The sequence below is a fragment of the Mytilus californianus genome, unplaced genomic scaffold (assembly GCF_021869535.1).
Source record: "Mytilus californianus isolate M0D057914Y unplaced genomic scaffold, xbMytCali1.0.p SCAF_3, whole genome shotgun sequence".
Lineage (NCBI taxonomy): Eukaryota > Metazoa > Mollusca > Bivalvia > Mytilida > Mytilidae > Mytilus > Mytilus californianus.
In genome coordinates, this window is record NW_026262679.1 from 39,770,000 (window position 1) to 39,785,660 (window position 15,661).

The following is a 15,661-nucleotide window of genomic DNA, read 5'->3' on the forward strand; positions in this document are numbered from 1 at the left end:
GAGCTAACATCAATAGATATAAACAATTCACCAAAGTTTCATGAAAACTGCTCAAAGAACTTGAGTTATTGTCAGAAAAACTGGAAAATCACCCTTTTTTAATGAATAAAACCCCACAACTCGGAAACATAAAATTTAAAATTTATAAAAATAGAAAGGGAGCTCACGTCAATAGATATAAACAATTGATTACAGTGTTATGCAAATTGGTTAAAGCATTTTTGAGTTATTGTCCGACATGTTGACGACGGACGGACGGACAGGCGGATGGATGGACAACGGTATACCATAATACGCCCTGTAAATGGGCGTATAAAAATAGAACACAGGGGTTAAATGCAAGTTTTGACTGTTATTTTGAAAAACACTTTAAGTACAGAAAATCTGATACATGTTGAGCTCTACAAATTGTAAATAGACATCAAAACTATCAGACGACATCTTATAGGAGTTATTGCCCTTAAATGACAAATTTTACCATTTTTTTCAAATTTTTTGCCTATTAACTCAAAAATTATAACAGATAGACAGAAACTATCTGTAGCAAAATTATCAGCAAGACAAGATCAACAAAAAATTCATCGTGACCAAAATCGTCAGACGACTCCTTATTAGAGTTATTTCCCTTTAACAACATTTTTTACCAATTTTTTTGCACTATTGCCTATTATCTTAAAAATCATAATTGATAGATAGAAACTGTTGAAGGCAAAAATTATAATCTACAAATAAGTCAACTTTGTTGAAATCTTCAGTCGACTCCTTCACAAGGTAACAGTCTGCAGGAAGACATGTCACCTTACCCTGACACAATATTCCGAATCTGAGCTGACCAGTCTTTGCTCTTACTCCTTAATGCCACGTGCTTAGTGGAGAAGCAGCAAATACCAATTTTAAAGTCTTTGATTTGACCCAGCTGGAGTTCGAACCCACAACCTCCCATACTCGAAGCAAGCAACCATGAGAACACCGGGGCGGTTCATATAAGTCGACATGACTGAAATCAACTTTCAATAGTCCACTCTTTATTAAAGTTTTTGCCCTTCAATGACGATTTTTTACTCTTGCCGATCAAATTCAGCACTGTTCAGACAATTCACTTGCAGTCAATTCAGTGCTGTTCAGTAGCTTTTCAGATAATTCAATATGATGTTGATGTATACTGGGGAATAACAAATACTGAACAGTATGAACATACATTGAACAGATCTTACAGCCTTATACCCATTTTTTTTAATTACAGTCAATGTATTGGGAAAAAAACAGTTTCTTAATTCAATAATTGGGTGGAATTTACTCGATTTTTGGTTGTTTAAATATTATCTGGTGAAAATATAGCTTACAAAAAAATTGGACAACCACAAAAACTGTTCTTAATGGGAGACTACTGAAATTTGCTTCCAATTAGTTTTGAGTCCTGAAATAGTCAAATCTATGGTATATAAGAGGCAACTCTTGATATACATCTAATTATAGACATAGGAAAAACATGGTCTTTTAAAAAAAAACTCGCATGGGAACGTGCAACAGGAAAAATTTAAGAAAACTCCCATGTTTTCACAATATTTTCCCTAAACATTCAAGGTTTGTTTGAGCAACTTACTGTGTGAGTAAAAAATCCAAGATTTTTTTTAATGTATATGGTAAATGCATGCTAACTTGAAAGATTAATTTTTCAAGGCAATTCTTACCTCAACGATATGTATTAGTACATATTCATTGACTTAAAATATTTCCATTTTATAATTAGTCCTTGCAACAACTGTATGTCCATACTCAAAGACATTGATAAACCAACTAGTGCTGAGAAAGCATGATAATCTGTAATTGACCGTAACTGGTAACAAATATTCTAAAATATAATTATTCTCCTTTTGCCACCAAGTGATAACTGTAAAGGCTAGATCTTAATTAACCGCAAGCAAATTGTCTGAAAAGTACTAAAATTACTCCAGTTTGCTTCTCCCTAAAATTCTGATGTGTGGTGTCACCTGAGTAACCAGTATACCTACCTATCCCAGAGTTGGGAGTATAAAGATTGTTATATTTATACAAGTTCAGATCCCCAAATATGTTGTCCAGTCTTCTTTTCTTCAATTTTGATTGGAATCAGTTTTATTTTCCTATGAATGCATACTAACTAACAGAAGAAAAACTATAGTCTATATTTACATTTATTTTTTTGCTTTGGTTTGAAAGGCAGAGCTACAAAACTGATGATGAAGATGCTGACATTTAAACATTCATCACACAGTGACAAATATATTCATTCACGTTATCCCCCTAACATATGCAAATACTCATACAAACTTCTCACATTTCTGTCTTCCAATACACATTTTTTCATTTGACACTTCACACAATACTTTCATTCAATTCCACAAAACATAATATACTGATTTTGTTTGAAACACCCTATCATTACACTAATTTCTTATTTTTAAATTTATAATGTAATTCTTAATCTCTATACTGGTCTAGTTCCAGCTACTGTCAGATATTCATAATTTTCTCAGTCTTACAGGAAATGTAATTGTAAATATTCTTGTAACACAAAGGGTAACCAAAAGTTAGGTTTAGTTGAACTTTTTAATAACTAAGAAAAGTAGGTTACTGGTGTAGTGATTTTTTGAATGAAATTTTATGGGAGTGTCACCTATGAATTTAGCCATATCATATTAGAAATTTCCACAATCTGAACATTAACCTAACATTTTGTCATTTTCTGGCAACAAAAAAAGGAGGTATGTCATATTAACCTAACATTTTGTCATTCTATCCATTAATTCCAAAACTCTTCTTCCATTCATCTAATCGGAACTGATCCTGACTTTCTGTCGCTTGAAATGAACAAGATACACTATCGAAAAAGGAGCTTAGAATATTAATTCAACTTTAAAATTTATAAACCTTTTTTCATTTTTTTTAAAGAAATTTGTGTTCAAAATAAAGCTTTGATATTACTTTGTATGAAAACAGTAACGCTTTTTGAATAAAAGACATCATAACGTGCTCATGTCATGTCTCTGCACCCAGATCTTCCAACAATGTGTTTAAAACAAACGCAGAAAACTTTGCCTTTCTGTGTCTTAATCAGATCATACAAACATTAATGAAGAAGTGTTTGAAACAAAATCAGTTATTAAGCAACATCCGAATAAAAAAATATAACAATAAATAAACAAGTAAAAATTCAAACATAACAAATAACACTCATCACTAAAATATATCTTGTTCCTGATTCATACAATTCCTTGAGAAATTTACTTCTAAGCAAAACTGTACCTGTTTAAACCTTGGTTTATTTGATTCAAGCTTTTAATGCCTCATTATTCAATTTCAAACTAATAATTATTATAATCCTGTATCTATAACAATACCAACATGTTAGGTATACCTTTACTGAGTGAACAACATAAAATGTAGGTGGAAAAAACAACTGTGTTAGAAAATACAGATTTAAGCACTACTGCTCAACTGCTTTTTATATATGAGAAAAACCTCACATAAATTAATTAACAAAAAGAAATGTATGACATCTATGTCTGTTTTATTTGACTTGGCTAACATACTACTTTAAAAAAGAGGTATTGCTAATAAGATGTAAACCCAAATATATTTTTAAAAAAAATTTTTAGTTGAAATCGTTGGATTTTCCCAAGTGTTGTCATCTTATAACATTTCCACTAAATATTTCAATTAAATACTTATTATCATTTGTATAAATTTATACCAATATCTATATTTAGTTAACAAAAAAATATTCCTACATATTTAACTTCCAAACGAATTTGTTGTACACCTTAGATTTCATACAACGTTTAGTTTTATAAGTCTGTTCATTATATAAGAAAAAAAATTATTTATTTTCCATTAAATTGGCTCACCTCACAAGGAGCAATGTACAATATAAATCAGACATTATTTTAAACACTATGTAAGAATAGTAATTCCAGAGGAGTCATGTGTTGGTGTACTATCAAATATTGGAGTCATTTGTTGGTGTACTATCAAATATTTTCAGAAATCCTGTCATCCTTTTTTTTGTATTAATGTCTATTTCAGATAAAATTGATTTCATAAAACCAAAAAGTAATCTTTGAAATAATTCACACATTAACTTTTAAGAACTTTCACAAGATATAAAATCTTAGGGTGCAATTGAATATATAAAAATAGATAAAACTACACATTATTTTGAAAGATTTTTAGTATGCATGATTCTCAAATCTGATGGTTTGAAAGAACCCTCAGCTTGAAAGGTTACCAGTTAATCTTTTGGTAATTTTACCAGTAATGAAAACAGTCATTATTTTCTCATTAAGATTATATAAGAATTCACAACCAAAATAAAACAGGAGTAGAAATTATCAGATCATATCTATAAAATACACTGGCCAATTAGATTAAAGTCTATAAATAGTCAGGAATTCCTGAGAAATAATGGCCAATTAGATTAAAGTCTATAAATAGTCAGGAATTCCTGAGAAATAAAGATAATAATGGATATGTTTAACTTTCTACTCCTACACAACCTATATTTAATGTCCTTATAACATACAAAAAGATTTTTAAAAAAGTATTCTATTTAATTCATATTTTCCAATCACAGGAACAGTATATTTTTTTTTTATCTTAATTTCAAAGATTTGAATACTCAAGTAAACAGTTAGTAAATCCTACATGTACTATAAATTTCATAATTGTTGTTAAAATTTTTTAAAACAAAATTCAAACAAACAAAATAAAAAATGAATGCCAAGACTGTTAAATGTCCTGTATTCTTTATCACAGCTTTGTCAAATATATATTTTTAAAATCATAATCAGTTCTCATTCGGTATGTTTCATGATCTCTCATCAAGTCTGATTGAAGTACCAAACATTTAAACTTCTGTTCATGTCATTCACAAATCTTAACATCATCAATAGTATTCATATAAAAATCCACCGGTAAATTCAGATATTAACAAATCAACAAGTCATTCCCTACATTCACCAACAGAGACACAACAAATAAATTATGAATATTCATGTTTTTTTGGCCTTTCGTCACATTCAAAGCACAGCAGTAAAATGAGAAGGAATATATCTATACATATGATGATAAAATGCAAGACTGTCATGTTATAAAATATTCTGATCAACTGTCATATTTCTGTAAGAAATACTTTGACGAAATAAAAAATATTTATGTTTAAGGTTGTTTCAATCATCCTTTATTCTTTAAAATCAATCATAAAAAAAATGTAAAAAAACTGACTATCTTTCTTGAAAAGAACACCTTAAATAAAAGGCTGTGTTCCCTAGTACAAAACTGGACAAGGGGGTCATATGTTGCAGATTTTCTATTTTATTGTATAAATTTAAAAAAAAAAGAATATAATACTGAAGTTTTCTTATCAGAATTAGGATTCACTCACTTCGAGCAATCAAAACATCAATTGGTACTTTTGACCAAAAATCACCAAACATACTTTTTATTTTTTGAAAATTGACCGTAGAAAAAACATAACTTTTTGCCTTAATATCAATGGAGCAAGAAAAAACTTTCAATTTAGTGAAATAAAATTCAAAGCAAAACTCAGGATGGTTGACAACTTTTGATTAAAACTATTCCTTTTCTTTATAAAAAAATCTTGCAATGTTATCATGAATAAAAGATCTTCTTTAAAAACATTAAAATCATCAATCGTGACATACTTTTTTATGCCTCTAAATAATAATGAATAATGAAATCTTGCACTTATCAGAAGAAAGGGAGAGAAATGAACCAAAATATACAATGTATATATAAATATATCTATATACATAACAGTTTTGATGAATTGTTACAATGAACATTTATCACAATGTTTAGAATGCTATTCCATTCATAAATAAGTATGAATGACAAGATGAGAAGGAAAATCATAAAATCTGACATTATTTAACAGAGTTGTTTTGTTAAAAGCTGTCCTCTAAAAGCTCAAAAGAATTCAAGTACAGATAAAAATCACAAATTCTTTTAAAAAGCCTTTTTTTTTCATTTGAGTGAGCAACTAAAACAGCATCCCACATAAAAAATATATCCCGTAGCTAGATAAGAATAGAACATACAAAAAAAAGAAGCACTTGAACAAAGTGTAGAGATCACATGAACAGATTGACCAATGGCATCCATTTTGATAAGTCTGATGTCCAATATGGCCTTGACATTGATTGGCAAATGACAACAAAATAATAGCTAGCATGGTGTTGTTCGCATGTGAACCGGCACATGGCCATTAACTATATTTAAATTGATTCCATTAATTGGATAACTACTGTTGGAACTTTTACTCGTACTACTGTCTTTACTCCCATCACTTGTATCTATTGCACTATTGGGATTTGAGCACGAACTATTACGATAACTGCTGTCCACATGATTACGGTTCCGATGGTCTGTTTCCTCTAACAAGATACAGTCACACGGTTCTGTCCCGAATCTATCATGATAATTATAGTCAACGAATTTAATTCCTTCATCTTGATCCTCAAAACCATGACTGCTATGATGACTTTGACTATGATGAGACGAATCGCCCTCCGCACCGGCGATAAATGGTTTATTTGAATCATCCCATAGATCATCGGGATAATCTTCGTCTGGGTAATCACCATCGTGATTGTCTTCAGTATGATTTTCTACACTAAAGAAATAGGACTTTTCCCTAAATGAACGGTCCAATACAGGCACTAAAATTTCTATTATTCCTTGAAATGTAGGTCTTTGTTTGTCTTTAAATCTCCAACACTGAAGCATTAACTGATGTCTAAAAATAAAATAAAAGAAACTCATTACTTAAACATATTTTCTTTAATCCTCCAATGTCTTAAATATCATATCTGTGCAACAGCTTTTATAGTGCTCATGGCCCTCCATTCATCATCAATAGGTCAAACTTTTTAGTTTTAAATGAAAGCAGAACAAAGATAATGTGTTCTTTCTTACATTAATACATAAAAAGTGACAAGCTGAACATCACAAAAATTAAAAGAAACTTTTTAAAGCTTTTTCTGCATTAAAAACTAGAAAAATAATTTGTCAAAATGTTACCATTATAAATGAACCCAACAACTTTCTGTATATTGCATATGTTAATAAAATGCTTCGCTGGGCACAGCTTGATATGACCGCAGAGGTCCAACCCTGAACAGTTTGGGGCAAGTATGGACACAACATTCAAGCTTGATACAGCACTGAATTTGGATTGTGGTTAAATATTTGACACAGCATAGGTTTCTGACACACAATGAATGTGGTCTAAGAACTTAAAAATTTTTAATTTACCTATTAAAACCATATCATTGTTATTTGCTTTTATATATAAATCAGAAATAACCAATTTAAAATGGAAAATTTTAAAGAAAAAAAAAGGAAAAAAAGGGGGAAAAAAATCTCCCCCCCCCCCCCCCCCCCCAATTTTTTGAACCCCCTTATGATTCATCACCCCCAAACTCAATCCCAGCCTTCACTTTGTGGTATGGTATCTTGCAGTACAATATCAGAGAGATCCATACACTTGAACTCAAGTTATTGTCTGGAAACTAGAAAATGCTCTTTTTGGCCCCAAATTCCTAAACGTTTAGGGCAATTACCCCCAAACTCAAACCCAGCTTTCCCTTTGTGATATGGAACCTTGTAATACAATTTTATAAAGATCCATACACTTACACACAAGTTATTGTCCTGAAACTAGAAAAATGCTTGTTTTTTGCCCCTTTTTGGCCCTTAATTCCTAAAATTTTGAGGGAATTACCCCCAAAATCAATCCCAGCCTTCCCTTTATGGTATGGTACCTTGCAGTACAATTTCAGAGAGATCCATACACTTGAACACAAGTTATTGCTGGAAACTGGAATAAAATGATCCGCTGGGGCGCAGCTTGATACGACCGCAGAGGTCGAACCCTGAACAGTTGGGGCAAGTATGGACACAACATTCAAACTTGATACAGCACTGAATTTGGATTGTAATTAAATATTTGACACAGCATAGATTTCTCACACAGAACGAAAGTGGTCTAAGAACTTAAAAATTTTTAATTTACCTATTCAAACCATATCATTATTATTTGCTTTTATATATAAATCAGAAATAACCAATTTAAAATGGAAAATTTTAAAGAAAAAAAAGGAAACCCCCCCCCCCCCCCCCCCCCCCAATTTTTTGAACCCCCTTATGATTCATCACCCCCAAACTCAATCCCAGCTTTCCCTTTGTGGTACAATTTCAGAGAGATCTATACACTTGAACACAAGTTATTGTCTGGAAACTAGAAAAATGCTTGTTTTTTGGCCCCTTTTTGGCCCCAAATTCCTAAATGTTTAGGGCAATTACCCCCAAACTCAAACCCAGCTTTCCCTTTGTGATATGGAACCTTGCAGTACAATTTCATAAAGATCCATACACTTACACACAAGTTATTGTCCTGAAAATATCAAAATGCTTGTCTTTTTGCCCTTTTATGGCACCTAATTACTAAAATTTAAAGGGAATTACCCCCAAAATCAATCCCAGCCTTCCCTTTGTGGTATGGTACCTTGCAGTACAATTTCAGAGAAATCCATACATTTGAACACAAGTTATTGTCTGGAAACTAGAAAAATGCTTATTTTTGGCCCCTAATTCCTAAAAGTTTAAGGCAATTACCCCAAAAAACAATCCCAGCATTACCTTTGTGATATGGAACCTTGTGGTACAATGTCAGAGAGATCCATACACTAACACACAAGTCTGGAAGTTACAAAAATGCTTATTTTTGGCCCCTAATTCCTTAACTGTTGGTACCATAACCCCAAAATCAATCCCCACCTTCCTTTTGTGGTATTGAACCTTATGGTAAAATTTCATAGAGATCCATTCACTTAAACTAAAGTTAGAGTGCGAAAACCAATGTGTCTTCGGACGACTACGACGATGCCGCCAACGTCATACCAATATACGACCGCAAAAAATTTTTTGCGATCGTATAAAAACAAAACTGAAATGCAAGTCAATGTTGACCATGATTTTGTCTTAATCATGTAAAACACATAATATTCATGTAGATAAGCAGATTTTTGGGCTGTTTATTTGAATATTGTCTTACATTCATCTACCTCACATATTCTAATTCTTTATAATACATGATTTGTGCCATTGTCACACTTATCTAATCCATATATATATGTTTGTACACATCTTGGTTTGTGTTGTGAAAATGTGTACCATCTTGACATAGTCTATAAATACTTACAGTCTGTCAGGACAGCCTTCTGGCTTTTCCATTGTCCTACCACTGCCCACATATTTTATGACCTGTTCATGAGATAACCCAATATATGGCAGTTCTGCTAATGTCACCATTTCCCAGAGTACTACACCATAAGACCTAAATTAAGAAATTCTAAGTTATTATCTTGTAAAATAAAGTGATACAAGTAACAGCCATTTGAAACTTTTACATCTCATGATAAACCTTGACTATCCTTTTTTTGTCAGATGGTATATGTCCATAATATCTACAATTTTTCTGTTTCCAATATTTCCTCACTTAACTGCTTTTAGTAAATAATTTCTGGCTAAACTTTAGAAGCCACATTTATAATCCATACTTTTCTTAATATCAGCATCATTAGCAGCCAGCGAACATTAGTTTAATAGAAGAAATATTTACTTTCAAAGATTCCAAAGATATAAACTACATATTTAAAAGCTTGATTGATTGTTTGCTCAATGAGTGGCAAATAACTACATAAGATTTGATTTGATTTTTGGTTTTTTAAACACTACTTTTAAGCACCGCTTTTGGGCTATTTCGTGGCGGCAAGTTTTTATTGGTGGAGGAAGCCAGAGTGCCCAGAGAACTCACAACCTTAGCGTTGACTGGCTAGTGATTACAGTAGTAACTATTTAGACGACTCGGCCACCGAACTACAGAAGAAGAAAGCACGAAAAGGCAATGGGTAACTGGACAGAAAATGAAAAGGCAATGGGTAACTGGACAGAAAATGAAAAGGCAATGGGTAACTGGACAGAAAATAGTACATACAGAAAGTTGGTAGTGCATGGCCCTAAATTGTTTTCAATAATTCTTATAACCAGTAATGAGACCAAAAGTTGTATACAAAAATTCAACAAAAGTTCATCTATGATAAGGCACTACAAGTCAGTGCAAAAATACTTTGAACCAACTTATTTCCATTTTTTTTAGTATTTTACTCCTGTACTTCTTTATACTTTATTTTTTGTTTGCTTTTGAATGTATTCAGAAATAAATGTGGAATGTGTCCATGGGACACAGATGAAGCCCCCGCATATCATATAAAGATATAAAGGGACATAACTGAAGAACGGTAAAAGTGACGCTACCCAAATTTGTACTTGATCTGAGTTTTGTGGTAATAAGCATTGTGTATAAGTTTCATAACATTTGGTTGAGGTAAACTAAAGTTAGAGAACGGAAACAAAATATTCAGCAATTTTTATGTTTATAAAGGGGCATAACTAAAGAACAGAAAAAGTGACGCCACCCAATTTAGAACTTGATCTGTATTATGTTGTAATAAGCATTGTGTATAAGTTTCATAACATTTGCTTGAGGCAAACTAAAGTTAGAGAACGGAAACGAAAAACTCAGCAAATTTTATGTTTATAAAGGGGCATAACTCAAGAACTGTTATCGTGACAGCACCTTATTTCAAAATGGATCTGTGTTTTGTGGTAATAAGCATATTGTATTAGTTTCATAACATTTGGTTGAGGCAAACTAAATTTAGAGAACGGAAACCAAATTTAGGACATACGGACGTACAGACGGACAAGGGTAAAACTTAATGCCCCCTCTGTACGTCGGGGGCATAAAAAATTGTGACAAATCGACTTTCACTTAAAAATAAAGTTATTTCCAACTATTGCATGGGATTGTTGTCTCCACCTTTATCTTTTCAATCAAAATCTAAACAAGTATCAATACTTAAACAAGACTAATGATAACCTTACCATACATCAGAATAACTTGTAAATACTCCATCTTTTAATGATTCTGGTGCCATCCATCTTACAGGCAGTAATCCTTTACCACCCTTTCTATAATAATCTGTCTCATAAACATCTCGAGTCATACCAAAATCTGCAAAAACATTAAATTCTTACTGATATATATATTCTTTCAAAATTCATGCAGGTGAACATGTGTACTAACTTTCAAGTTGGTGTGACCCCAACTTCATGGTAAACTACCTTTTACCAAAACTTTAACCAGATATGAGATGGACAAACTGATGAACAACCAATCTAACAAATATCAAAATATATTTAAGACCTAAGAAGTAGGATTCTGACAAAGTTTGAGAGCTCATACTAACCTCCTATTTTCACAGTAAGATCTACAGCTACCATACAATTTCTAGCAGCCAAATCTCGATGGACAAACTTTTTATCAGACAGATATGCCATGCCATCTGCTATTTCCCCAGCCATTTGCCATATCTGTTGTAATGCTGGTGGCACCAATCCTTCCTGTAATGGTAAACATGAAAGACTCCTTAAATGTTTCAGCATTTTAAATAGAAGTTTCCCTATAAAAAAATTGTATCACAATCACTTTGATGAGCTGATTCCATGGTTGACATATTTTGCTACTATACCGGGTCTTTCATGTCCTTAATTCCATGGAATAAATGCTTTAGCCAATTTAAGGATATAGGAAACCCAGGAAATCAAACTGGTTAGAAAATGAAGTGGGAGGAGCTTAGTTACATTACTTGAAAAAAAAGTAGCGAGGGTAAAATGTATAAATCATGTGCTTGCCCCCTATAAACTCACTCCTGCTGAACCCCAAAATACAAGAAATTTAAGTGATTCACAAATGAAATCATTGTAACAAATTCAAGCAGATTTGGCCATGTTTCTGTTGTGGCCAAAAAAAAATTTTCAAACTGTTTTCTCTCTAAATCACAAAAGGCTAAAATAAAATACTGTGGATTAATTTTTTTTCGTGGGTACCAATTTTCGTGGTTTGAGGAAAACTTCCATTTTCGTGGATATTTGATTTCATGGTTTTGCTTTAGTCAGCATATATTTCTATGGAACATTTGTAATTCGTTGAACATTTAAATTCATGTTTTGCCTGTACCCATAAAATCCACGAAAATTGGTATCCAAGGAATAATAATGAATCCTCATTGCAGACTTCATTTTCAGTAGAATAGCATTGGCCCGAGAACACAGTTATTTCGTAGTGCATTTCTTTTAGACAATAAATTCAAATTAAAAAAATCGCACCTGCTCTATCTCAAAAAGATTTTTACAGTGTAGTGTACTACTATTGATATAAATAATATCAAAATTATAGAAACTTCTACTAGCTCTAACTCAAAATATTGACAATTCTGTGTTCAGGGGGGGCTAAAATTCAGTTTGACAGCTTCAGACATTCTAATTTATGACCTTTTTTAACTGGACCAAATCACTACTTAACATAAAGATTCAGCACCCAAATTTTTTTAACATGTAATTTTATCCCCTTACTTAATATTTCATGCATAAAATATCAAGAAATAAATTAGGAAAGTGTATCAAAAAAAAATGCAAGTTATACACTGTTCACACTAGGGACTATATTCGTAGACAACGAAAACCAACGGACGATAACTGTGTCCTTGGACCTATTGACCTTGAAGTTTCATGGATTGAAATAACAGCGTAAAAAGACAGGATGATGGAAGTATCACTATGTGTGTGCTTCTTATATTAGGGGACAACAATAACAAGTAACAATGCTTTAAAACATGGTTGTAGATAATCATTTGGAGGAGCTTAATTCTTTCCATAGTATCAAGTTCTTCATTGCCTGCAAGTTGTTCTCAATTTTAACACGAAGACTTGTGCTGTCTAAATGTTATAATCATACTAGAAATTTTTATTTTAAAAGCCTACTTTTTTACTTGGCCATACTGCACTTTGCTTTATTACAGAACTTGCATATTTATATATATATATATATATCTACAATTTGAACACAGTAAATTTGTTTGTACACATAACAGTATATGTTTTTTTTTCATGTGTGTTTATTTTCGCTTTGTTTGCGGCAGCTAAAGAAACACATAATTTGTACCACATAAATTTCCATATTTATTCCAAAATTTATCGTTGTTTAAACGTTTGATACATTATACAGTTAATTATCAAGTATTGGTATACATGGAATTAATGTGTAAACAATATATAGAAAATCAGTCTTTTGTGTTGATAGACAGATCACAAGAATGTGCATATTTAATTAAGATCTCTGTTTTCATAATAATTAAATCGACAAATCATAAATGTCATACCTTTTGACAAAACACCAATCAGTGACAATGTTCATTAATGTTAATTAGCGATGATCTATTGATTGTTGTAAAAACCTGAACATTTTGCATAAAAGGTTAAAATTTCCAATTTCAAATAAAATCCATTTACACGGATATTTGCATACATATGCGTTAAAAATGCTCTGTTATACCATCATTCAAATTATGTGTATTTTAGTCTGTAGTACTCGTATTTATTTGTCATTGATTATCTCTCAGTGATCATGTTGTTAACATCTTTTATAATACACTGCAGTGTTTTTTCGCGTGAATTTTTACAAGCAGTGAAAATTGGCCACAGTGAAAACTTAACCTACCCATTTTGTCATCAAATTGCAAAAAAAAATCTGATGCAAAAAAAAACTGGGAAACAGTATTTTAATACCTATTTGACATTATTTTACCTACCTCATTATCAGGTCTCCTCATTCGTAAATAATTTTTCAGATCTCCATTAGTCATTAGTTCCATTATGACAAGTGCAGGCTGACTCTGCGAAACAATTCCTAGCAACCGCACAACATGATGACACTTAAATCCCCTACAAAAAAGTTACAACTGTCAAAAAGATCCAAAGTTTTCTAATCTTTTTGAATATTCAATAAGTACCATGTGCATGTCAATATTTTACTGGATTTCAATTTTCATACGTTTTTATGAGAAAAAAATCGTCTTTTACGGTTTTGAATTCAAACTTTCAGACACTGAACTTGTTCTGTCCCAATATTATAAGCAGCATTTAAAAAGCCCATATGAGAATGTTCGTCTAACTACTGTTTTCTCTTTATGCCTGATTTAATAAACATCAGTACTTGAGATGCTGAGCAGGGTTATTTTCTGGTTTACATTTTTGAGTCTGTTCATTTTAATTTGTAGTAATGTTATCTTGTAAGCTTCAATCTTTGCTAATCTATTGAAATTCCTCTGTTAACCATTGTTTTGGGACTATCTGTGACTGAAAAAAACACAGGCTGTTAGAGAGCTAAGCAATCTCAGACTAACTTAGTCGTACTTACTTCATTATTGATGCTTCTTTTAAGAATGCTCCCCTTTGATGATAATCTGCATTTTCATTGACAGTCTGAAAAAAGAAGATCAAAAGACAAAATAAATGCTTGAAAGCTGTTCCTTTGCTTTTTGGGTTTTTTGCTATGCATGTACTGATTATTTGGCATAGCTGAATACCCCATATTCTTTCTTTTCTATTGAAAAATTTCAAAAAAAAATACAAATAACAGCCTTTAATATTAAAGGTCTTTTTACCGAGCTATAGAGTCACAAATTCTCTCATGACTTGGAAATGAAACTGATATTCTTTATTGTTAGTCCCTTTACATTAAAAGCTACATTGCTTTTTATTTACAACTATCTTTAACATGTTTACCTTTACAGCTACTAATGTTTCCTTTCCTTTTTCTACCAGATCCTTTGTTCTACCTTCCCATACCATTCCAAATGACCCTTGACCTAATTCTCGTAACAAACACACTTTATCTCTTTCAACTTCCCATTCATCTGGTATATAAGCTAAAATTGGAAAAAATATAAGCATTACAATTCTGTAGATTTTTTTACACCAAAAAAATCATCTTCTGTTTTTTTCTATACAATATAAAGATTGTTCCAAAATGAACCAGTGTGCAAGAGGACTGACTATTTTGTACAAATCTCATTACTTTTAATCTTATAAATAAACAAAAGAACACTCAAGTTTAAACTTCCAAGACACCTCATGGGAGGAATACAATAATCACTTTCGACTTCCTTAAAAATTCAAATTAATAACAGAAGTCTACACAGAGATAAGTAACACTTCCACTGGTAGTTCACTTACAGAAATTCAATGATTTCTTAATGAAAAAGTAGAGATTTGAAGGAATAGTCTCAGAATTATTTATAACAACTACTTACCATCATAATCTTGCATATAATCTGGATTTACAGTAGATACATGCCATTCAATTGGTATTTTATCTGTCCTGCTCCTTGCTATTAACCATACCACTATTACACCGAATAAAATGATCAGAAGTACTGATGAAACAGATACTGCTATAATGGTGGAGCTCGACCAGGATGGTTCTACAAAAGTTATAAAAGTATTACCCATAAGGTCACATAAAAACATGTTTTTCCAAATACTGGTATAGAGACCAATATAAAATAAGAAGATGTGGTAGGATTGCCATTTAGACAACTATTCAATGGGGTCCAAATGAATCAGATTTAAGCAACTATAGGTCACTTGTACCTCCTTCAATGAGCAAAACCCATACCTTATAGTCAGCTATAGAAAG

The 15,661-nt window shown here is 31.8% G+C and overlaps 1 protein-coding gene across 5 annotated transcripts in view; it reads right to left on the reverse strand.

Annotated features, from left to right (window-relative positions):
* Positions 1-2,156: 2,156 nt before the first annotated feature.
* LOC127734560 (insulin-like peptide receptor) overlaps positions 2,157-15,661 on the reverse strand; it is a 67,195-nt gene continuing 53,690 nt past the window's right edge. For all 5 annotated transcript variants that reach the window (XM_052244495.1, XM_052244491.1, XM_052244493.1 and 2 more), the window contains 8 exons: positions 15,276-15,446; positions 14,749-14,891; positions 14,381-14,445; positions 13,773-13,905; positions 11,373-11,526; positions 11,008-11,137; positions 9,263-9,397; positions 2,157-6,796 (listed from right to left, as the gene is read on the reverse strand). In XM_052244495.1, the coding sequence (XP_052100455.1) occupies positions 6,226-6,796; positions 9,263-9,397; positions 11,008-11,137; positions 11,373-11,526; positions 13,773-13,905; positions 14,381-14,445; positions 14,749-14,891; positions 15,276-15,446 (1,502 nt within the window). In that variant the 3' untranslated portion in view covers positions 2,157-6,225. The remainder of the gene's footprint in view (positions 6,797-9,262; positions 9,398-11,007; positions 11,138-11,372; positions 11,527-13,772; positions 13,906-14,380; positions 14,446-14,748; positions 14,892-15,275; positions 15,447-15,661) is intronic.